This window comes from Stylophora pistillata, chromosome 10 (genome assembly GCF_964205215.1).
Source record: "Stylophora pistillata chromosome 10, jaStyPist1.2, whole genome shotgun sequence".
In the NCBI taxonomy this organism is placed as follows: Eukaryota; Metazoa; Cnidaria; class Anthozoa; order Scleractinia; family Pocilloporidae; genus Stylophora; species Stylophora pistillata.
In genome coordinates, this window is record NC_142528.1 from 18,582,889 (window position 1) to 18,606,500 (window position 23,612).

Here is a 23,612-nt window from a genome sequence, read left to right on the forward strand (position 1 = left end):
GAATAGTATGGCTTGAAATAGTAACAAAATGTCGTTTACTATGTGTGTGTATGGTGTGCTTGGATTTGCAAAAACGTGCCCACTATGTTGCAGGACTGACAGTTAGGTTCATGCCCTGGCAGAGCTCAGCTAGTAGGTGAATACCCTGTGGTTGGAGGGTGCTTGAGATTCTAGAGGGTTCCAAAATCCTGAAGAGTATGATGCCTTCAAGCCAGCCTAGCCAATGAAAATGCAGGGGACTTAACCTCAAGGCTGTCATCATCACATAGTGACATAATTATATTATCACTCTAACATAAAGGACCTCTTTTCCAAACAAGTGCAGTTTGTTCCTACTCAATACAAGTGAGAAATTTGGAAATAAGTCCTAATGTGAAAAATACAGCCAAGGAGGGAAAGTCTGTCCCTTTATAAGTTTGACCCTTTGTAAATGTAATCTCAACACGATAAGAGTAAATGACAATTTTGTTTCTTAAATATACCAGAAATGCTTTACCAAGAACACTCATATCCCGACTGCACTCACACAAGTTATTCAGTGTGAAAATTTATTGGGGATGAGTCAGCCAGTCTTGTAGCATACACATCCTAATACAATCTTAATGCATACACTGAAACTGAAGGGTTCTACAAAAGGAACCTGTGCTATGCCCAGGTATGAAAAAACCACTGAAGAATAACTCTTAAGAAGTGGCCAAAAAATATGTGGAATGTATTCCTCATCTAATGAAGCAGCATGATATCCCATGGCAGAGGTAACTAACCTGGCTTCACTACTAATCACACAGAAAAATCAATGAATATAGTGATATTTCACAGAGTTGGAAAACAAAATTACATCAATTAAGAGAATAGAAAGAGGTGAAACATAAGACTGACTGACCTAGAATGACTTAATTTTCCCACAAAACGCTTAAGTCATCCAAAACTTTCATGATCCCACTTGAACCGCTTCAACATGCCATCGTAATATTAATTCTCACTAATTCGTTCCCATGTCACTCAAATGTCACAAATTACTTAATATTTGGAGGTACTATTTAAATGAAAACAGTATTGAGCTTGTTCAACCAAGTGACACACTAGTCATGAAAAATAATGTACAAGATTACTACAAAGTTTCAGAGCTAAATAGACTTGTATTAAGGTAAGTATTTGAGAAGAATAGCAATACAATTTTTGGGCTCCAAAATTCATTTACTTTCAAATGGTAAATATGACATCATTCTTTTCTCTTGCTATGTGTGATTGGCACTGAACCTGGGCTGTGTCTTCCCCAGTAATCCACAGCCACAATGGAATACCAGCCTTGTACATTATTTCTGTCATCTGCAAAATCAACAGTTTATTGAAATTCATTCAGACAATTTATTCAAAGTTGTTCAGTTCATTCAAAGTTATTAAGTATCTTGAACAACACTGCAGTGCAGTCCACAATGATCTCAGACACATAATAATTGCATGGAACAAAATAAATCGACATGATAGTAGACAATTAAAAGTAAATAGTCCCCAATCACATTCAATAAGACACTGTTGATCAAAAATGACTATCCATTTGATACAGAAATCCATGAGAAATTAATAATGGCATGCCTTCTATAATTTTCAACTTATTGTGGGAGCTTTTTTGACATTAGTTTTAGGGTTTAGTTTAATAGAGGCATGACAAGCAAAATTGCACCAGTCAGTCAAAGCAAAAATTAACAATGCAAGAAACAAATGAAAACTCACACTATATTAGAACTAATACCCCTTGATCTTAACTAACTTAAGTTTTACTGCATTTAATGTAAGAGTAATTACAGAGAATTGTCAGGCAGAATCAACAAATTCTTCAATTACTTCCAACACTAGTTGAAAATCACACTGTAAAAATATCAACATGTGTTATAGATACCAGTAGTTCTTATTACCTTGAGACATCAAATGATGAAAACTTGTGAAGATAATATCAACTTCATTGACTCGTTTAAAAGGTCCACCAGGACTTTTTGCTGAGTACAAGACTTCAAAGGTAGTAATGCATCTACAACCATTTAGCAAAAAGTAAATAAATTTGTATGAGTAGGTTTGGCCAAAGATTATGTCTGGGTGAATAAGGCCTTACTTGTATGTACTTATTATAATAATAATTTTGTGTCTTCAGCATAGGCCCTTTAGTGTTGATGAACCCTCTAACCTCTACAAGTGACCAGCATCTATTTCCTCCTTGCAATACCACCCCTGAATCAGATACAAAGGTCACAAGAATAAAGGAAATGGTCACCAAATAAGAGCTCTTGATTGTTAAACAAATTCTCCTCGTCAGTACCTTAAGAAATGCATAGGGAGCAGTATGGAGAATATGCATACTGATGTAAGGGTGTAAGGGCCAATAGAGGTGCTATTTTAAAATAAATTGGTGCCTGTCCAAATTAAATTTTACTCAAAAAAAGACCTTCATAGCAGCCACAATCTGGGCAACATTAGTTGAGACATTCATGCAGTGGTGGATCTAGGAGAGGGAAACAGGGGGCCTGGGCTGCCCTTATTTTGGGTAAAAAAATAAACACAGAGGGTGGAAAAGCTGGCAGCTGAACACACAAACAAAAATGAGCCCCCCATTAGCTCTAGGTCTGGATCCACCACTGTCACATACCCACTTTTATGGAAGTAGTAAGATAGGAAATCTCAAATGAACCTTAAATTACAGCAACATCTCCTCCCCTCATTGTTGCAAAATCACAGAAAACAAAGAACAACACTGCACAAGAGGAGAAAGTGCTACAATTAAGGGTGTCACTATTTCAGGGTTTTTGCAATCTTGGTGGTGATGTGTCGACTATTTTGTCACAGATTGTAGCTCAGCAAGGTATTTATTCACCTTGATGGTACATCTTTCCAAACCACAAGAACCTCATAAGGAGAAACAGAAATGAGTCTTACTCCTTCAACCTGTCATGAAAAGCAAAGGAGAGTATTAGAAGACAACAGAGCCCCACTAATTATGGTTAGATATAATTGTTTAGATTAGGTATTGACATAATAACACATAATTAAAAGATGGAATATCAAGCTGAATCTGTGAAGCTGAACAAACAAGTGAGAATTCTGTGGAAGTCAAGTCCAATGAGAGTCTGATTTGCAACTAATACCTGTGACCATTTAATCAAATACCTTGAAAGCTAATTGTGCAAAAGCTGCATATTTTTGTCAAAATTTGTCAAAATTTAAAATCACAGTTGCACCTTGGGGGTGTGGCTCATACACAAGCTTTTATCATGGTAATCCGACCATGATAAAAGACCGCCGCCTGGTTAGCTCAATTGGGAGAGCGCCGGACTGCTGTGCGGGAGGTCGAGAGTTCAATACCGGCCGGACCAACACTCAGGGTCTTAGAATTAACTGAGAAGAATACGCTTCCTTTCTTTAACATCAAGAAATGGTTAGATATTCTAGTCTTCTCGGAGAGGGACGAATAAATGGAGGTCCCGTCTCCTGCAGGGTTGGGGTAGGAGACGTTAATTTCCCACGCATGAGATTACTGTGTGATGGATGTCCTCCCTGTGGTGGTTTGGGTGGGCAGTTACAGGGCCGTTCTGAAAACCACTTCTGTGAGAACGCACCCTGTCTAAAGATTATTATCTATCTAATCCCATCTGGGGGTGGGAGTGAAGACTTCATGGAACAATTACTACCTCAAGAACTCCTCCTATGGATGCTGGAATAAAATACTGATAGAGGCCAGTCTAGATGCCCCCTGCATGTATCTAAACCTTAGCCTATCAGACTATCAATTTATTATTAGCCTGGTAGTAAGGAAACAATAAAACCCTGAAGGTACACTGAAGACAATAAAGTCATATTATCATACCATTAATATCTATTAAGGAGGGTGCAGCTTTAATTAACAATTTTGCTTCTTAGTTGGTCTCCTTTCATGAATACACAATGTGAAAACTTTTAGAAGTTGGGGAGTGTATGGGCTTCCACTCTCCTATGATGAGACAAGTAAGAAGACAGTAATAAGAACTGGCCAGTTTTGGAAGCAAAAGTATAAAATAGGGTTTCACTATGTTAATAAAAATTCAGCATTATTTTCATTAGTTTGAGAGAATGCACTTGTTGCTTTTGAGAACATTTAGAACATTCAGCTCAGTTGTGTGTGCCTTCATGTATCACTGACCTCTTCTTGCTATATGTATTCAATTTGTAATCTAGCCTCCAAAAAACCTCTTGAATCTGTTATTTCTCTTACTGATTAAATAGATCAGCACAATAAAATTAATATGTAGTTAATAAATATGCACTGTTAGGGAGCTATTTCACACATTTATCATTCTACGGGTGTTATGAAAACTAAGACCCTGAAAACTAAGATCCCCGTCTTTTCATTGATTTTCATTTTTCCGGTGGGTCTTAGTTTTCATAATTATGAAAGCTCATTACGAAAACCAAGACCACATCTTCTTTTTCTTGTTTCTCAGTTGTATTTTAGTTTAATAAATAAATATGTTGAAATGTAAAAAGCGAATAATAGACAGCAATTAACACCCCGTCTTTTCAATGGTTTATCACTTTTCTGGTGGGTCTTAGTTTTCGTACTTACAAAACCTCATTATGAAAACTAAGACCCCATCTCATTTTTCTTGTTTATCCATTTTTTTTGAAGGTGAGCGGGAGAGTTTATACATCATCTTGATTTGTTGTTTCCGGTTGGATCGAAGAACCTGGTTTCTGTAAGATTAAGTGGGATTTTCTATAAACCTTTCCTTGCGTTTCGAAGTATTTTCTCACGCGATGGGTGATTCTTAAATTTCCTCCCAGACACTGAGCTATTTTAGAACTGTTTTGCAAATGTTTTGAATCATTCTACCAGATGCAAAAATCATGGAACTTGAGGAAATTTTTTAAATGGAACAGGAATATTTGCAGAAATTACCATAAATATCAACAGCTGTTAAGTTAAAGATTCTTTGAATAGGCTCATTCTGATGAACCTACATTGTTTTTGTTTTGATTATTTAAAAGTCAACTATTAGCCATTCATTATACCCTGTTAAAAAATGATGGTCAATTTTATCCACATGGAATTTTGTTCTCGCAGCCTCATTTGTTATCATTTGCACATGTTTACGAGGTCATTCATATGAAAAATAGGGAAACGACCACCATTTGTGAATAAGGTCTATGGGACTGAACAACAACTGAACAACAACAACAACTGCATTAAACATTTTCAAACCATCCTGTACGCTAAAACGTACCTTACTAACGACACTACTTATTATTAAAGTGTGCAAACCCTGATTAAGTCTGAACTGTTCCATTTAAAAAAATTTCCTCAACTTCCATGATTTTTGCATCTTGTAGAACGATTCAAAACAATTCTAAAAATAGCTCAGTGTCTGGGAGGAAATTTAAGAATTGCCCGTCGCGCGAGAAAATACTTTGAAACGCAAGGAAAGGCTTATAGAAAATCCCACTTAAATCTTAAAGCAACCAGGTTCTTCGATCCAACCAGAAAAGCAACGAATCAAGATGAGGTATAAACTCTCCCACTCACCTTCAAAAATAAAAATGGATAACAAGAAAAATGAGATGGGGTCTTAGTTTTCGTAATAAGGTTCCATAATTACAAAAAGTAAGACCCACCGGAGAAGTGATAAATCATTGAAAAGATGGGGTGTTAATTTCTGTCTATTATTTGCTTTTTACATTTCAACATATTCTATTTATTAAAATGAAATAACTGATAAACAAGTAAAATAAGATGGGGTCTTGGTATTCATAATGAGCTTTTGTAATTATGAAAACTAAGACCCACCAGAAAAGTGAAAATCAATGAAAAGACGGGGGATCTTAGTTTTTGGGGTATTAGTTTTCGGTGTCTTAGTTTTCGGGGTCTTGGGTTTTAGGTTTTAGTTTTCGGGGTCTTAGTTTTCGTAACACCCATCATTCTACCTCAGTTTTATGTTAAGTTAGAGCGTGGGGTGTCATGAACTGCAAGGAAATTTGACCATAATAAAAGTAGTTATTTATGAGAGTAGTTTTGAATAAATACCACTGGTACCCCATGTAAAGATCACATTTTAAGAACATTTCATTCATCAAAAACTTTCAATGCTACCGCTGAAATTAATGCAAGGTCATGCTTTGCATGGCTAAGATTGGCTAGATTATACTATACATCTATCTCATTGTTTAGTTTTGTTTAAATAGCTCTGACTAAACTGTAAATACTATGACATTATTGTCAGTATTGTATCTCACCTTTGGAGGGGCTGAGACAGTCTTTGCACAAGCATGTAACAAACTTACTCCTGGGAGAGGAAGGGTTAGATGAAGGTTTAATGTGCTGGAAGAGACTATGCTTGGACCTAGACTTCTAATGGGTTCCTGTGGATCAAAATTAATAAGAACAGCTTTAAATAAACACACACATCAAAGAAGGTATGTTCAAATAAGGTGCTTAACCGATCCTGTTTAATTAATATTGAACTGGTGTGTGTGTTTTTTTAAAAGTTTCATGATAACCACATTGCAAGTTTGATTTCAGAGCAATGACCTTTGGGGCCTATGCCAGGAAATGTTCAGTTGGTTACATGTTGACATAAACAACCTTGGATGTGGCAGATGCAATTCAGTGGATTCACCTAAGCCCTAACTCTAACCCATACCAAAGGGAACAACAAACTCAAAGTGCTTTCCCAAGGCCCAAACTTTGGAAAATAAAAATTCCTCAACTACAGCAATCTAGCCCACCAGCTAATCATGGGAGGCAGCCCTAGAAAACAATAAGCTAAATATAGTGCTCCCATGAAGCCTAGAGGCCACTTTTATCCACAAAGTAAACCCCCTTGACTGACTAGTCCAAAACCTACCCTTCCCACCCCTGAACTGTTAGCGAGCCAACCTCAAGTAAGCCCATCTGTGAGTTGCTTACACGTGCCATACTTGATGTAAAGCCCCTGCATTTTTTAGGTCAGGCTGGCTGAGCTTGCCTTGAAAAAAACTTAGTAATACAAAAAATCCAGAAAATGTTGCAGTGTCAATTGTGACCCTTACCAGGCCCACTGCTTATAACATTCAGCAGTTCTACAGCAGGAAGGGTTGACTGCCAATCACACAAAACAGTGGGTAAAAAAAGGCAAGCTACAACAGTCTTTCCTAAGGAATCCTCTTTTGAATGAAAAGCAAATTACAATTGGTTGACAAGACCAAAGGATAACCTCCCCACCACAGAGTTTTAGAGACAGGGCTGTCAACAGCCCACCCTCAAGAAGGAAGGTCCATTGTCTTCCCACAAATTGATGTCAAACCCTTCATTTTCATTGGCCAGGCTGGCTTGAAGGCCAAATTACCCACCTTCAAGCAAAAATACTCAGCAGGTAGACATTTGCAAGAACCCCCTCCTGGATATAATGCTTTTGACACTCAACCACCCTCCATTTTAGCCCAATTACTGAGCAGCCCCACAGCATAAGCCTGACTGCCAGTCAGGCAAAACAGTGACTTGTCAAAATAAGCTAGAAAGCCCTTTCCATCAACACGAGCAAACTACAATAGGCTGAGGAGTCCCAAACCTACCCTCCCCTCACCTGGGCTTTGGCCACATCCACATCCAGTCTAATTGACTGGTTCAGGTGTATATCAGACATATTTGTAGCTTTGTTATTTTAGCCATTTAGGATTTTCATGTTTGTTTTTGTTAGGAGTTTTTAGATATTCGTGGGTATCTAAAATCAATAGTACAGCGGTCACAATTTCATGCCTTTAAAAATGACCTTGACCATTTAAGTGACACTTCTTCTTTCATTCTATGGATTTAAAACTTGTTGTTGGTTTTGTTGAGTGACTATACTGGTCATGAACCTGCTCTTCCCTAAGAATATTTGATAATGACACAACAATTTCCAACACTAGTGAGGTTACCTGATGAAGACGGAGTGTATAAAATTGTTCATCAGAGGGAAACATTGGAGAGCCCATCTTCTTCCATATTTGAAATGGATTTCCATGTTCATTATCCAGTTTAAATAAAACAAATGCTACATCTTGCCTTGGCGGCAAGTTCAAAACAGTTAAGTTTACTTCTGAGACGGAAGTTCTTCCAGATGTATCATTGCTGTTGTAAAACACAGCTGCCAGTTCCCAATCATTGGTATTGCAGTGTCTTTGAGGCCTCAAAATACTGGCTACTATTCCACAGTCTTCATTTTCTCCAAAAGAAGAAACTTTGATTTGCTGATTTCCTAGCAATGCTAACAACCCCATAACACTAAGAATTGGTTTCTTGACGAATTCAACCTTCCGTGGATGAGAATGATTCATTTGAAATCTTGCCAATAGTGTGCGTTGACGGAAGTGGACTGGTGGATAACTGATAAATCCATTATCATTGCTAAGAAGGTTATACCTAAACAAGAAATCAAACAGATTTATCATAACAGGTAAAGGTTGTTCCATTACACTTAAATCTGACCAGGCATGACACTGGAGGAATGATTGAATCAAGGACAAACCTGAAGATATCACCACTTTTTTGTAATTATCATTATATTTAATTATCTTACTAAGTACTGTCATAAATTACTTTCAGTATCACCAATCACAAACCTGATGCTGAAATTACTCTTTAACAACCAGTCCTGATGTTGCACCAGAATCTGCAAATATTGTAAGAATGAGTTGAGCTCCATTCTTCTTTAGCTTATAACTTGGATTTACTCTGACATTACCACCTCAGTGGGATTAATAGATTCTCTTAAATCACAGTTAATGGACTGCTTAACCTAAGAACTACATGAAGTCTAATAATAATAATAATTTAATATTGCACAAATTAACATTTGGATATGATTGGATTTTAGCTGGTGTATATCCTATTTATTCTCTAATTCATTAGTTATCTTACTTCATTATTTAGACATGACCCCACAAGCGAAGTGTCGCTTTAAATACTTATACGATGAATAATTATATGAAGTTCATATATTTTGAACTGCGGTTATAGATACGTATGATGCACGGTCCTCGCAGTAAAGAGTGCTATTTATGCAATAGGGAAAATCAGACCTGAAAAAAATCAGGCCTGTACGGGATTCGAACCACTGACCTGTGCGATACTAGTGCAGCGCTAGTATCTCTGCACTAGTATCACTGAACTAGTATTGCTGCACTAGTATTGCTGCACTAATATCGCAGAGGTCAGTGGTTCGAATCCCGTACAGGCCTTTTTTTTTTTTTTAGGTCTGATTTTCGCTATTGCATAAATAGCGCTCTTTACTGTGAGGATCGTGCATCATACGCATTTAAATACCTGTTGTGTATAAATAAAGATTACTGATTGATTGATTGATTACGATCAAATGTACATTACAATTTTCAGTAAATAGGCTAGACCACAACATTGCGAGCTATGTTCCCTACTCTTTGCGATAAGAACGTGGGTTCTTCAACGTCCCCTGCTAACCAGTACAGAGAAGATGCAGGAGATGGGGCCTATGGTTTTTCGTCATTATCTGAGAAGACTAGAATGTCTAACCATTTGCAGATATCATAGCAAAGGCAGAACATTCTCCCCAGTTATTTTAAGACCCTGAGTTGGTCCAGTCTAGGGCTTGAACCCTTGACCTTCCGCTCTGGAGGATTGGCTTGTATTGAATGATCTTGACACTTTTTTTCAAATACAAAAATCTTAAATTCAAATGAAATGATGTAGGGTTATAGGTAACAAGGAGTACCACTGTAACCTTATTGTCCAAGAGAAACTGCCATATTTCAAGCACAAAGTTTGATTAACTAAAGGATAAGTCAAACCAGTAATAATTTCATGCACTAAAAATAGAAAGCCTGAGCCTCAAAACAGAAATAGAAATTAAATTAAAAGATCATTTAAAATAACAAGTATACACAATGTTTACTTGACAAATAGCATGATACATCTCGTGTATTTTAACTTATAGCAAGAAAAATGAATAACTTGGACGGATGGTGGCTATAAAATTAGAAATTAGCACACACAGCTTAACAAATAGATTCCATGTTGCCATGAATCTGTTCTGTGGTGCAGAGTGCACAGTTGAGTGTGCCACTGAATTGTTCTTAGCACATTTCCATGTCTTCTGTGGTCTAATGTAACATGGAATCTGTCTTTAATATTTTAAGAACATGATGTTGTTAATGGAGATAAATATATCTAGGCATAGGAACCAATAAAAATACATGTAGAATTAAGCTTATTACGTCGATGATTAATGAGCAATACATTGCATTTTCTTTTGAAGCCTGACTATGCTGTAAATGCTGTAAAGTAATGAAAGAGGCTTTTCACCTTTTTCACTGATAATACAGACACCAATTTAGATTTTAGATAAAACCTCTGCTGAGTCAGCTAAGGACTTAACAAAATTTACAAAGGAGGCAATGAGCTTTTGGGGGAGATCAGGATGTGTCCCTGGGTTTCTCACCTTGACAACAATTGCAGCATATGTTGCATCTGCCCTCCACTCTTCAGCTAAATTCCAACCAACCAAAGGGTCACCTTCATCATTGTATATTGGTGTGGTTATGTATTTTGGAATCAGTCTAGCAATTTTCTCAAGTACCACTGTTTCATTATGTAAAATAGTTAAAGAGTGTCCTTGCCCTTTGATGTGAAAAGAAATAAAATCTAGTCTAACTCCTCTTTGCCCAGTAAAAAAGTTAGTACCATTGTTGCAGTGTTGTAGTAGAGACTGTAAAACAAGACCAAAGAAGACCAAATCAAATATTAAACAAGTCAATTATTTCTGCTTTGTCTATCAGCTGCAAGTCAGGTATCATAATAATGCATTATCCAAACACACATCATCCAGTGAACTAAAACATAAAAAGTCAGAGGTCATCCCTCCCACATTTTGAAGCCAAATCTTCAGACTGTGGAAGTCCAAATATAGCTTATGCATTCTCTCATTACCTTGTATCCAGTAGAATAAAATATATTGCAAATAACTACACTTCCTGATTATGCAATATGCTCTCTGATTATGTTATATGCTGCAAAGCAAATTTAGTTTAAAGAAGGAGTTAACCTCACAAAAAACAGGGCAGAAAAGAAATCAAACCACCATTTGCTATCAAAATGATATCTATTCAAAAAGCCCTACTATTTGAAGGTTTCACTTAAAGATAATTACCCAAAATATTGGGTGTGTGTCTGGGGACCCTGTGGCAGGCCCTCCTAGTCGTAAAGATGGATGGGCCATCTTAAGTCCTTCAGAACAAGCATCATAATACATGAGGTATCCTTTAGTGGAGACATGAAGACCATCAAAATGGTGTTTATTCTCTGGTTCATTCCATGACTCAAAGTTCCAGTGAGAAATTTCCTCTAACCCAAATACCTCTGCCATAAAAGAACAAGATATGCATCACATATTACTCGTACAATAAAAACTCATCTTCATCAAGTCTAGCAGAGGAAGCTTTGTCATGAGTTTCAAAGTACACATGCAGGTTATCAATCATTTTTCAGTCAGGATGTTAAGCCAACAATCAACCAGTGAGAATAGACTCAGCTACCATGTTTCACTAAGAAGAAAATTCTTGGTGGTTAGACTTCCTAGTTCCAAAAATTAATCCTAAAAACCATCTACAAGACCCTTGCATTTCAAAAATTGAATAAGAAGAGTAAAAATGGAGGTGAATTGGGACATGATGCTGTCTCTATGATGAAAACTTCATTCACATACTTTGTATACCATGACTATCTTGGAAACAACCCAATGTTTGTGATATTTCTTTTGATACCTGGCAATAAATAAGTACTCGGGAGAATCTCATTCCTTTACAAAGCTGTCATTCTCTAGACTATGGGATCAAGATAAAAAATATATATATTCTCAAGGTTTACAACCCTGTTAGGACTGTTTTGTGCAGAAAGGTTGGTTATTGTAAGGCCTTAATATCAAAAAAGAAATATAATCATTTGTCTCATGATAACAATAATAATAATAATAATAATAATAATAATAATAATAATAATAATTGTCACTGCTAATCGCTGTCGCAAAGTACAGCAACGATTCAGCTCAACAAGGTTGAACCGAAAGGTTACAATGGCGCCTCTGGCAGCCGCTTCACGGTCCATGTGTGATCTTGGAGCACAGCTTACAGCCAGCTGGAATCAGCTGTATGTTGGTTTTTGGTGAGGGACAGGAAAACCGCAGAACCTAAAGAAAACCCTCGAAGCAGAGAAGAGAACTGACACAAACTCCACCCACTTATGGTGTTGGGTCCAGGAATCGAACCCAGGCCACATTGGTGGGAGGCGAGAGCTGTAACCACTATGCCATCCCTGCTTCCCTGTAGTCACTTAGGATGTAGATTGCGACGTTTCACCTGCACACTGCTAGTTTTCTTCAGGTAATGATATAGTGTTTTTCTAAAGTCTGTTTTTAGGATTTCAATTCCACTGTCCCTGCATCTTAGGGTGAAGTCTTGTATGAATTGCCTCTTTCACTGTGCTTGTGTTGAAATAGGGATCACTATCAATAGTCTTTACTTTGCTCCTAAGTGGGTGGTGTCCAGTTGTTGTGGGCATGCTCTGAAATGGTGGAGGTCTGTATGTTAGTGAGTGACATATCCATGTCAAGTTCCCTGATTCTCTCTTGCATGGGTCTGCCGGTCTACCGACAATCAAAAAATACAACAGCAAGAGAGTCATGCAACAGCGGACCACAGAGGCAACTTGATCCAAAGATGCACTAATCACAGCCCTGGAATTTCTATCCAATCACAGCTGAGCACAACAGAATAATTATACCGTGTATACGAAGAAGACTAGCAGTATGCAGTTCAAAGGTCTGATGATCCACATCCAAACTGACCACATTGTGAGACAAACAGCAACATTTCTCTTTTAAAGTGTTATTTACCACAATGACTGACCACAACTTGGTTTCATCAACTCAGTTGATATCACCAAAATTAATTATCTTGTCATAAATACAGTCGGGGTTTGAAGGCCTTGGAAGCACAGGAACCTGCCACATTCTATTTCCGAATACTTACCCATAAGATGTTTACCCAAACTTTCTATGAGGTTTTTCCATGCATAGACTTGTACAATATCATCGAAATCTGAAAAGAAATTTGATGGATTTCCCATCAGTTCAAAGCCAGGTTTCAAGTCATTATCAATAAGCAGCTGTATTGCCTTGTCAAGAAATGTGAAATTATAGACAAATTTATCATTTTCCAGCTTCATGGAAACCAGGTCTAGCAGCCAGTGAATTCGCACTTGCTTTATACCACTATTCGGTACAGATCCAACATATGCCAAGTTCTGGAGCTCGTCATTTGCAAAGAAGAACTTATAGAAGTCTTGATGAGGGTCTGGTGGACAGAAGCCCGTGCTCTCCCAGAAGTGCTCCAATGGACCAATAACTTTGTTTGCGTCTACAACTGAATGTCCTCTGAAAGTTTCAGTTTTCGCTCCATTTCCCAGCAGAGCCAATACAACATAAACTAGTCCTTTAAGAAACATTATTTCTCAGGCCTAGGTCGTAATCATACCGAGTAGTTTGCTTGTCACGATCACGTTAGTTGTCACGTTAGGATGTTGACCGAATTCAAGCTAGAGTGAGGTCTGGAAAGCAATGTTTAATACTTGAACCCAGTCTCCTTTCTTAGATGAACGATCCCATTAGCAGATCTGCTTGGTCTGATCGGTCGTTCCCCAGCTATCCTTTCGTTTGATCCATTGGAATTGCAAGTCTTAAAATCAACACTTTGACATCTTGTGAAGGAAAGGTCTAAAGGATTTAAGAGGTGAGAAATAAGTGGGAAAGATTTCCGTATAACCCTAAACTGTTCTAAAGCGGAGCCTACTAGTCCTAAAGGCAATCCATTTTTTGCCATTGTTTTCTTTCATCCATGCATTTAGCTGTATGCATAATGAAGTACACGTAAGTAGTCATGCAGAAATCTTGCCGAAACTTGAACTTTTTCGTGATTGCTTTCGAATTCTTATTTTGCTGTGTGTAAAAAAGGGAAATAATTCAAACTTTTCATTGGGTCTAATACCACCGTTTTCCAGATCTTTTGACGAGCCTTCAGACTATAATCTGTCCTCACGATTTTGAACCGTTAGCCGTATACCGTTAACTTGCTTCGTTGGTAGTTATTGGTCTGAACTGCCTTTGAATAACTTGACATTTACCCCCCTTTTTCTAAAGGTAGCAAACCTTTAAGGTAGCGATGATGCCCTAAGGATGGCCCATAAAGTAGTCGAGGACCCTCTACTACTGAGATGGACCATCAAGAAAAAGAGAAAAAAAAAGAAACTATAGAGACCTGTATCTAGTTAGCATGATAACAAAGTGATTTACATTTGAAAGGCAGCAAGGTTTGTATCATAACAAGGTCATCTCTAGCCTCACTCCTGTTCAAAGGCTTGGCAACCAAGCACACAACTGTAAAATGGACTATTTAACAATTGGTTCATGCTTTAGCGTGCACTATCGAGTTATGGAGCACGTGGGAAGTTTGGAGAGCACTCATGAAGCTAGAGTTGCCCTCGGCTATCGCCTCGGGCAACTCTTATGCTTCTTTCGTGCTCTCCAAACTTCCCGCGTGCTCCATAACTCGATAGTGCACGCTAAAGCATGAACCAATTGTTAAATAGTCCATTTTACAGTTGTGTGCTTGGTTGCCAAGCCTTTGAACAGGAGTGAGGCTAGAGATGACCTTGTTATGATACAAACCTTGCTGCCTTTCAAATGTAAATCACTTTGTTATCATGCTAACTAGATACAGGTCTCTATCACAACAAGGTCATCTTTAGCCTCACTCTGAATCAAAGGCTTGGCAACTAAGTACACAACTGTAAAATGGCCTATTGATTCTGTGAATGACTGTGCCATCTTGCAAAATGATGTTGAGAAGTTAACTTCGTGGGCCAAAACATGGCAAATGCAGTTGATTGTGATCAAATGCTACACAGTAAGGTTATCACAAAATAAGGAATCTCTATTGACAGATTACTTCATTTACAATGAATATATGAAGTTCATATATTTTGAACTGTGGTATTAAATACGTATGATGCACGATCCTTCACAGTAGATAGCGCTATTTATGCAATAGCGAAAATCAGACCTGAAACAAATCAGGCCTGTACAGGATTTGAACCACTGACCTCTGCGATACTAGTGCAGCGCTCTACCAAATTGAGCTAACAAGCCAACTAGGAGCAGGCCGTTAAGTTGATTCGTAATAAACCCGTGATGATAAATCAGATACAATGAATATATGAAGTTCATATATTTTGAACTGCGGTATTAAATACGTATGATTACTTCATTGATGGTCAGAACACAGGGGGCCCATACAATCTGTTTGTGTAGCCGCGACTGTTGTTTTATAGTGAATGTACCAGATTTACCGTTTGCCTCACCTATAGGGATATATTGCTGACTATGTACCTAAATCATTGATAAATAAACGTTGAATTACTTTACCTGTGGTGTATATAGTCATCCTGATTGACGAATTCAAAATAACGTCGTCCTATTCAAAATAATGTCGTCCAATCAGAAAAGGGCAATCAGCGTGACGGTGTCTGGCTGGCACGTGAGAATCTTGCTATGCATTCCAGGCGCTCAAATACTGTGGGATTTTGATTTTCTTCAAGGGCTAGCTCCGGTCCGTTTGGATGGATTTTCGATTGGAAGGTACGAGGAGAATCGTGCATCTTTTGACCTCAACGCTGTGAAGTTTGAAAGCGGAGCGATGCAATTTTCGGGGGGGAAATCGCTTGGGCGCTTGAACCCTTTCAAAACAAGGCTTCCACCCTTGTCTTTCTTTTATGCATTACATTTTGACAAAATCAGACTTATTCAAAATCGCTCAAAAAAACATTTTTGAGGCCAAAGGACAACTATACACCACAGGTAAAGTAATTCAATGTTTATTTATCAATGATTTATGTACATAGTCAGCAATATATCACTATAGGTGAGGCAAACGGTAAATCTGGTACATTCACTATAAAACAACAGTTGGCTACACAAACAGATTGTATGGACCCCCTGTGGTCAGAAGATATTCTCTATGATGAGGCATCCCTACCTGAGAATTATGCCAACCAGTGATGGAACTCTTATGTTAGTAATATTATAAATAAGGCCAATAAGTCACCTGGATTTGTTAAACATAACCCATACCCTTGTTCGGAGAGTACAAAGTGTTTTGTATATGTTACCATTGTCAGAACAAATCTGGAGTTCACCATAGCTGTGTGGGATCCCTAACAGCAAGATCAGATTGATGTAGTTGAAGCAGTTTAGCAACATGCAGCTAGATTCGTCAAAAGAGAATACAACACAAACTCTGTTACAGAGATGTTAGATTTGATTTTTTCTGGATTTTCATGACTAATAGGGTTTTGGGGAATTCATGTCAAGTCTTTATTTGTACCTCTAACATTGACCCTAAATAATTAGCAGAAGTTTGTAGATTTTTTCTTTAAAACTCTCATCACCAGCCTTATCATGTCAATTGGTGACTTTTTTACATACAAGTTACCTACTCAAAAAATATTGACTTCAGGAAATTTAAAGTAAGATAATTATTTTCTTTTTTTCAATTTCTCAGAAAATATAATCCTGATATTGCCAGTAGTCAAGCATGGTAAATTCTTCAAAGAAGGTTTTGTAAAGTAAAGGAGAGGAGGTCTACTATGGAGAGTCTGCAGGGTGTAAGCAATTACAATGGCAGAACAACTGACCCTGAGTCTGGAAGATGTGGACATGTAGGACAAGAAACAACAGATGAATGGAATGATGAAATTGGATTATTGATGGATGATGAAATGCCCCCTAACAGAGAAATTAATCTTAACAGTAAAGAGGGTACTGCTGATGATCTTCAAGGTCAAAGTGTTCTCCACCACAAACAGCACCGCCACTTAAGCTGGAAGAATGCTCTTAAAAAAGCAAAAAGTTTACCTGATCCTTGGGAAAAATTTCATATTGATGACTCATGCCCTACAGAAGTTGCCGTTAGACATCGGTATAATGCAATGAAGAAAAACTGGGTACAAGATGAAGTGAGAGTCAAAATGGAATTACTGGTGAGTCTTGTTTACATTAAATGAATTGTTGTTTACGGTATGTAGTTCTCAGTCATCTCCATAGTCATACTTATAGCTAATGGCCAAGAGATGGAAAATAATAATAATACAGCATTTGTAGTGCGCAAATTCCATGTGGATATGCTCAAATGCGCATGAACAATACTAAATAGGTTAGGATCACAATATATAGAATAATTAACATATAAAATAAAATGAAGTAATTAATATTAGGCAGGCTATGAAAACGCAGCATGAAATAAATGTGTCTTAAGTTTAGACTTGAAGCCAGCAACAGTGTTTTCAGACCTAATTTCCAGAAGAAGTGCGTTCCAAAGTTTTGGTGCAGCATACATGAAGGAGCGATCACCAATAGTTACTTTAGACAACTTTTTAGGATAACTAAGGAGGAGGTTATCACGAGAACTCCTAAGATTATACCGTGAAGGTGACTTCATGGAAATTAAAGAGGCTAGATATGTAGGTGCCAAACCTTTAAGAACCTTAAAAGTAATTAAAAGAATTTTAAAACAATTTGAAATTTAACTGGTAGCCAGTGTAAATCAAAAAGTAAAGGTTTAATATGGCAGTATCTACTCTGCTGACAAACCAGTCTAGCAGCAGCATTCTGTATTCTTTGAAGCGTATTTAAATGATAGTCAGGAATACCATACAAAATACTGTTACAAAAGTCAATCCTAGATGACACAAATGCATGCATCAGAGTCTCAGTGCACCGTCTAGAGAGGTACTTCCATAAATGCCGAATATTATAGAGATAATAAAAACAAGAGCTAGACAATTTTGTTAATATGTGGGTAGCCATTGATAATTTTGTGTCAAACCAAGAACCGAGGTTTCTAGCAGAGGAGACTGCTGAGACACTGCAATTACCCACCCATATACAATGAGTATTAACTTTAAATTAGCCAACTGCTGAGGTGTTCCTATGACCAAAAATTCAGACTTAACATCTTTGAGCTTTAGACTGTCAGTTAACATCCATGAGTGAATATCATCAACACAGGACTCCAAAGCATTTAGGGCAGAAGACTCATCAATAGTGTCATTGGGACGAAAAGAAATATATAATTGAGTATCATCTGCAAAACAGTGAACGTCAGGCAAATGCGATTGAACAATCTGAAACAATCTACTAGTGTAGAGTGTGAATAAAAGAGGGCCCAGACAAGATCCCTGCAGTACACCACAATCCAAACAAACTGAATCTTCTTGAAAGTGCACTGTGTACCGAAATGCACTGAGAACGACCAGAGAGGTAAGATCGAAACCATGAGAGGACATTGCCTTGGATACCAAAGGAGTTTTCTAATCGTCGTAGCAGCATGCCATGATCCACAGTATCAAAAGTGGCACTAAGATCAAGGAGAAATAGTAAAATCACCCGTTGTTTATCCATATTGAGTAGAATATTGTTTACAACCTTTAGCAGAGCGGTTTCAGCACTGTGGTGAAGGCGGTACGCCGATTGATACACTGGAAGCAGGTTATTCGAAGACAAATGCTTGTACAGCTGCTTAGCAACAACAGTCTCAACTATCTTTGAGATGTACTGTAGGTTGCTCACTGGTCTGTAGTTCTTAAGAACAATATCAAGACCAGCCTTCATGAGAAGTGGTTGCACTATCGCAAGTTTCCAATAGTCAGGGAAATGACCTGTACTCAGCGATAGGTTAATCATTCTTGTAATCGTAGGTAGGAGTACATTAAGATGATCAACAAGTAATGTAGTTGGAATTGGATCAAGAAGACAGGACTTCTTAGCAGATGACAAAATAATTGCTTGTACATCATTTGTCGATAAAAGTTCGAATTCTGAAAATGACGCATCAGTAACCAATTCAGCAGGTAGGGTGCTAGATCAAGATTGGGGAGCAGTGTCTGAGATCATGGACTTTATTCCAGCAATCTTCTGAGCAAAGAACTCACCAAAATTAGTCGCCAGAACTTGAAAGTCTGTGCATGGAGGGAAAGTAGGACCCTCAGCGAGATTCAGAAGAGACCTGCTGGCCTTAAACAACTTTCTTTGGTCATTACCCATATCATCTATTAAATTCCTGTAATACTCTTGACAAGCTTTATTCATCAAATATGTCACACGATTTCTCTGGGAATGAAAAAGAGCCAAATTAGTGGGTGATTTCGAAGCTTGCCAACACCTTTCTGCCTTTCGTTTTTTCTGTTTTGTACACCTAATTTCATCAGTCATCCATGGAGCAGAGGGTCGAGCGCGAATTTGTTTTGTCTTGACAGGTGCATGACAATCCAACAACGCTTGTAAAGTATTATGAAATTGCAAGACAAGCTCTCCAAGGTTGTCAGACAGTCGATGAAACAAGTCGCTGTCAATAATATCGTGGTTGAAGGCGGCGGTATCAATAGCACTTATTTTCCTGAATGAAACAGAAGAAACAGACGAGGGCGGCTTCGCCACTCTCAATGAACAGACCACAGGTAAATGATCCGAGATAGGGGAGTTGGTGAATGGAGCCCCGCAGATGAAACTGTCAGAATTCCGGGTAATTACCAGATCCAATGTGTGACCCTGATCATGTGTTGGTACAGTTACATGCTGAGTTAAGGACATGGACTCCAGTAGCTCATGGAAACAACAAGCAGAAGAATCACTACGATCATTGACATGAACGTTGAAGTCGCCAATCAAACAAAGTGGCTCAGACATCAAGATGATTGATTCAAGGTAGACTGCAAACTCGTCCAGAAATGTGGATATAGTAATAGGATGGGACGAAGAATAAGGTGGTCGATAAATGATGACAAGTCTAAACCGCAAAGACTCATTAAATAATAAATATTCTGCAAATTCAAAAGATGACTTGGAACCAGAAGAAATATTCGAAACATGAATGCCATCCCTGAATAAGAGACCAATGCCACCACCCACACGATCGCTCCTCGGGCAATGAACAAAATTATATCCAGCAGACGTAATCTCCTTGCACACCGCCGAGTCATTAACCGAAAGCCAAGTCTTGGTTATTGCAAACACATCAGCTTTACGTTCACAGACATAGTCAAAGAAGAGAGCAGATTCATTCTTGAGCGAACGGGCCAACGGGAAAGCTTGCATAATACATTTAATTATGACTCTAATACTGAGTAGTCTCTTGCAACCCAACAAAACTGACTTAAAGCACCTATTCAAACACTGGGTCAACTGCTTTAGGCTCAAGGTGAATTTAGACAGTAAGAGGTCCTACCAAGTGAAAATGAAGTATGATGTTAAAAAATACTTCATTTGGAAAATTGCAATGAAATATCCTGCAAATGTTGTAACTAATTAAGGAAAAGAAATGAACCATTCATAAATTAACAAGCAACTGATGTGTTGAATACTGAGACCTCTGAGCCCCCCCCCCCCTCCCCAATACAATTAACTTCTCAATAACTTCTTGATTTTTAAGCTGACATGTTTCTTTTGAAGTGATGTATTTACTCTCTTCCTGTAGCCATTTGATCAAGGAGCCATGAGGGAGTGCTTCAGACTGTAAGTACAGTTGAATGATATTATTGTCATTAACAGTTTGCATTGCTGACTGATTTCTGATCTTTGTTTCAAAGGTATTACAGACATAATTTTCTGATACATGGAAATCAGGCTGTGGTCAGAACTGCTGCAAAAAAAATTCAAATGATTTCTAGTTTTTTCTCAATCATAAGATATTAAACTCATCACCAATAGATGAGCTTGGGAACTGGTGCCTTAAAGGTCGGACGGGAGCCTGATTGCTTCAGGCATAGCAAGGAGGTATCCATGGCAACCCTGCGAGTGGGAACCACCCTTGCATGCAGCCACCAACTGGCACTGTCACACTGAAAGAATTCAGTGGAACATACTCACCTGACCTCACTTACCAATGCACAGAAAGGGGAGGGACGGGCTGGGAGCCAGAATCCGCAAAGATTCGCTATAAGCGATAGATCCACAAAGATCAGCTCAAAATGCCAGCATGAGATGCAACATAAGTCACACGATAAGCAAAGGCCCCTGCGGTCACCCCGCAGATCACATACGCTTGGGAAGGAGACCGCTGACTGCATTGGCTCAAAATTTAACCTTGCCTAAATTACATTTAGCCACATTTACCAAAATTGCTGAATGACAAAAATTAATATTAGGAAGAGTGGTTCAGAATTTAAAATAGATCTACACTCAGGATCATGGTTTCATTTTATTTGTGTACAACCACACAATGTTTGGTGAATCACTATCTAGAGTGGAACAGATTGTGAGTAGTAGCACAGCTGATCAGATAACAGGAATTGTGATAGAATGCCAGTAGACTCCTACTAAGTTATAATTGCAAAATGGCACTTTTTCCTAAAAACAAACAAGCAAAATGCTGCACAATGAGTTGAACAGAAATGTGTCATCCTTTTCTTTACTATTTACCAAAACAATTGTATTAGGATCATTTCTGTCCACTTCTGTTGAGTGATATCTTTAATCTTTAATACAAATTGCAAATTACATTGCATTGCACAAGTTGATCCAATAAATTTGAAGACAGTTTCTTGTGCTAAACTTCAGAATACCCGGCCACTTATATGCATCTCTAAATAGATGCTCCTGCAGTCCCGCAGTCGCCGAATGAAATAGCTGCTACAGCATTCTGAGCATAATTCAATATTAAATCACTGAGCATTTTGACTTCACGGGCTAGTAAACCGACAAATGTATATTCTTCTTTCTTTAGTAAACCAAAATTAATAATGGAATTGCTGATTAGGTCATCTATAAGTAGAATAAAATATGTATCAGACTGAGTTGAGAATACAAAATGTAACTGCAAAAAAAAACCCACCAATATTGTCTCTTTCTGTTATCTTGCCTTCTACATACCCACTTCAAGCCATCAGATCGGTCATCACATGTTGTCAAACTCATCTCAAGGCCACATATTGGACACAAGCGCCCCTTTGCTACCAGTCCTTCAGTCATTAACCAATGGATCAGCAACTGTTTATCCAGCATAAGCTTTATTACGTCGTCGTATCGCCACTTTTGGTGTTTATTGTTGTGCCTATAACTGCCTTTCAGTGATACACCGCATTGGGTTCCACAATCTTTTTTTGGGACTTCTGGTGTACTTTTACAACCCGTATTGGTTTGCTTCTGCCTTTTCAGTCCTATGGCAACTTGAATTCCTTTATCTTCCATATTTCTAGCAATGCCAAGGTAAAATAAATGCGCGCATTTATGCAATTGCAGTTAATCTCCTTTGGGATAAGGTCTTCCTACTCCTACCTTTCCATTCACTCTAATTGATTCCTGGTTTACATTACACCCTTCTATATTTCTGAATAGAGTAGTAATTAGCATTCAAAATGTATGTTTTCCCATGTGTGCTTGTATAAAACTTTCTTTGTTTTTTTTTTTTCAAATCAACATCAATGCAACAAGTCTTTTGAACTGCAAGCGTGGCTTTTCATTGATTACAATTGTAGTGTGCTGAACTACGAATAACACGTTTACAATGCTTTCATTTTATTCCAAGTCTTCTCTAAATCATAGTCAGTAGAGTTTCTCTCAACTATCTTCGCAGTGTTCGTGCTCTCAAAACTCGGTAAACAGAACGATCAAAGTTAGGTTAATCTTCAAAAACGACTAAATGATGTGCAGTTACCTTATGACCTACTGTTTGAAACTCCAGAAGTTTATGACTTCATCAAAAACAAGGCGATGTCAGTGGGTAGCTGTGAAGGATACTTCACTCCATCTCTGTTAACCTCAATGGCATTTGTTCTGGCCTCAAATCAAGCAACAGTGAAAACCTTAACCCACAATCAGCCACTCAACATCTTCACCATCTTTGTGGGATATCCAGGAACTGGTAATTATACATTATTTGGATTCAATCTTTATTTACAACAAGTCCCAGTATCAATTTTTGAAATTAAGTAAAAACAAACTGCAATCCCATTTTTCTAATAACATACTTTCAGTTGTTAACTCTCGATCAGACAATTTCCCATTTTTTTTTTACCAGACTGTACAAAGTGGTAGTGCGTGACTACGGGAGTACTAGTTTCATTAACCTCTCTATTAATTATTCTTTGACTGCAGGACTGCGGGAGCACTACTTTAACAATCTCTCCATTAATTATTCTTTGACTGCGAGACTGCGGGGCACTAGTTTAACGATCTCTCCATCAATTATTTTTGGACTGTGAGAGTGCAGGACTGCAGAAGCACCAGTTTATCGATCTCTGTTAATTATTCTTTGACTGCGGGAGTTTGGGACTTTGGGAGCACTAGTTTTACTGGCTTCTCCTTCAATAATTTTTTCATTGTGGGAATGGGGGACTATTTGGGCATTTCCTCATTTAATGACTTTGGGAGCACAGCTAGGAGCAATCGATTTTAGTAATGCTCAAAAGTGGCCGGGTATTCTGAAGTTGCTCGGTTTCTTGTTGTTAATTATATATGTATCTGAAAAAATCAGTGTCAAATATTAATAACAAAAAA

General features: G+C 38.0%; 2 protein-coding genes across 6 annotated transcripts in view; one reads left to right on the forward strand and one right to left on the reverse strand.

The window, feature by feature from the left end:
* Window positions 1-510: 510 nt before the first annotated feature.
* On the reverse strand, window positions 511-13,675 carry LOC111321885 (alpha-L-iduronidase). 4 transcript variants are annotated; one of them, XM_022924876.2, is made up of 9 exons: window positions 13,039-13,675; window positions 11,163-11,371; window positions 10,455-10,721; window positions 8,602-8,651; window positions 7,918-8,401; window positions 6,256-6,381; window positions 2,867-2,937; window positions 1,917-2,029; window positions 511-1,329 (listed from the first exon to the last, which is right to left on the reverse strand). In XM_022924876.2, exons 1-9 carry the CDS (start codon window positions 13,511-13,513, stop codon window positions 1,223-1,225), a joined length of 1,902 nt encoding a protein of 633 aa, XP_022780611.1. In that variant the 5' UTR covers window positions 13,514-13,675; the 3' UTR covers window positions 511-1,222. The 4 variants fall into 4 exon arrangements, with proteins under 4 accessions (XP_022780611.1, XP_088592168.1, XP_088592166.1 ...); XM_088736042.1 differs by lacking the exon at window positions 13,039-13,675 and adding an exon at window positions 11,718-12,231; XM_088736040.1 differs by lacking the exons at window positions 511-1,329; window positions 1,917-2,029 and adding an exon at window positions 2,043-2,226.
* The window catches only part of LOC111321883 (eukaryotic elongation factor 2 kinase), a 28,102-nt gene continuing 18,151 nt past the window's right edge, over window positions 13,662-23,612 (forward strand). Inside the window, exons 1-3 of one of the 2 annotated variants that reach the window (XM_022924873.2) lie at window positions 13,662-13,797; window positions 16,624-17,101; window positions 20,593-20,630. In XM_022924873.2, coding sequence (XP_022780608.2) covers window positions 16,709-17,101; window positions 20,593-20,630 — 431 coding nt within the window. In that variant the 5' untranslated portion in view covers window positions 13,662-13,797; window positions 16,624-16,708. Of the gene's footprint in view, window positions 13,798-14,951; window positions 14,971-16,623; window positions 17,102-20,592; window positions 20,631-23,612 lie in introns of those variants that run through there. The other variant, XM_022924875.2, reaches the window with a different exon arrangement.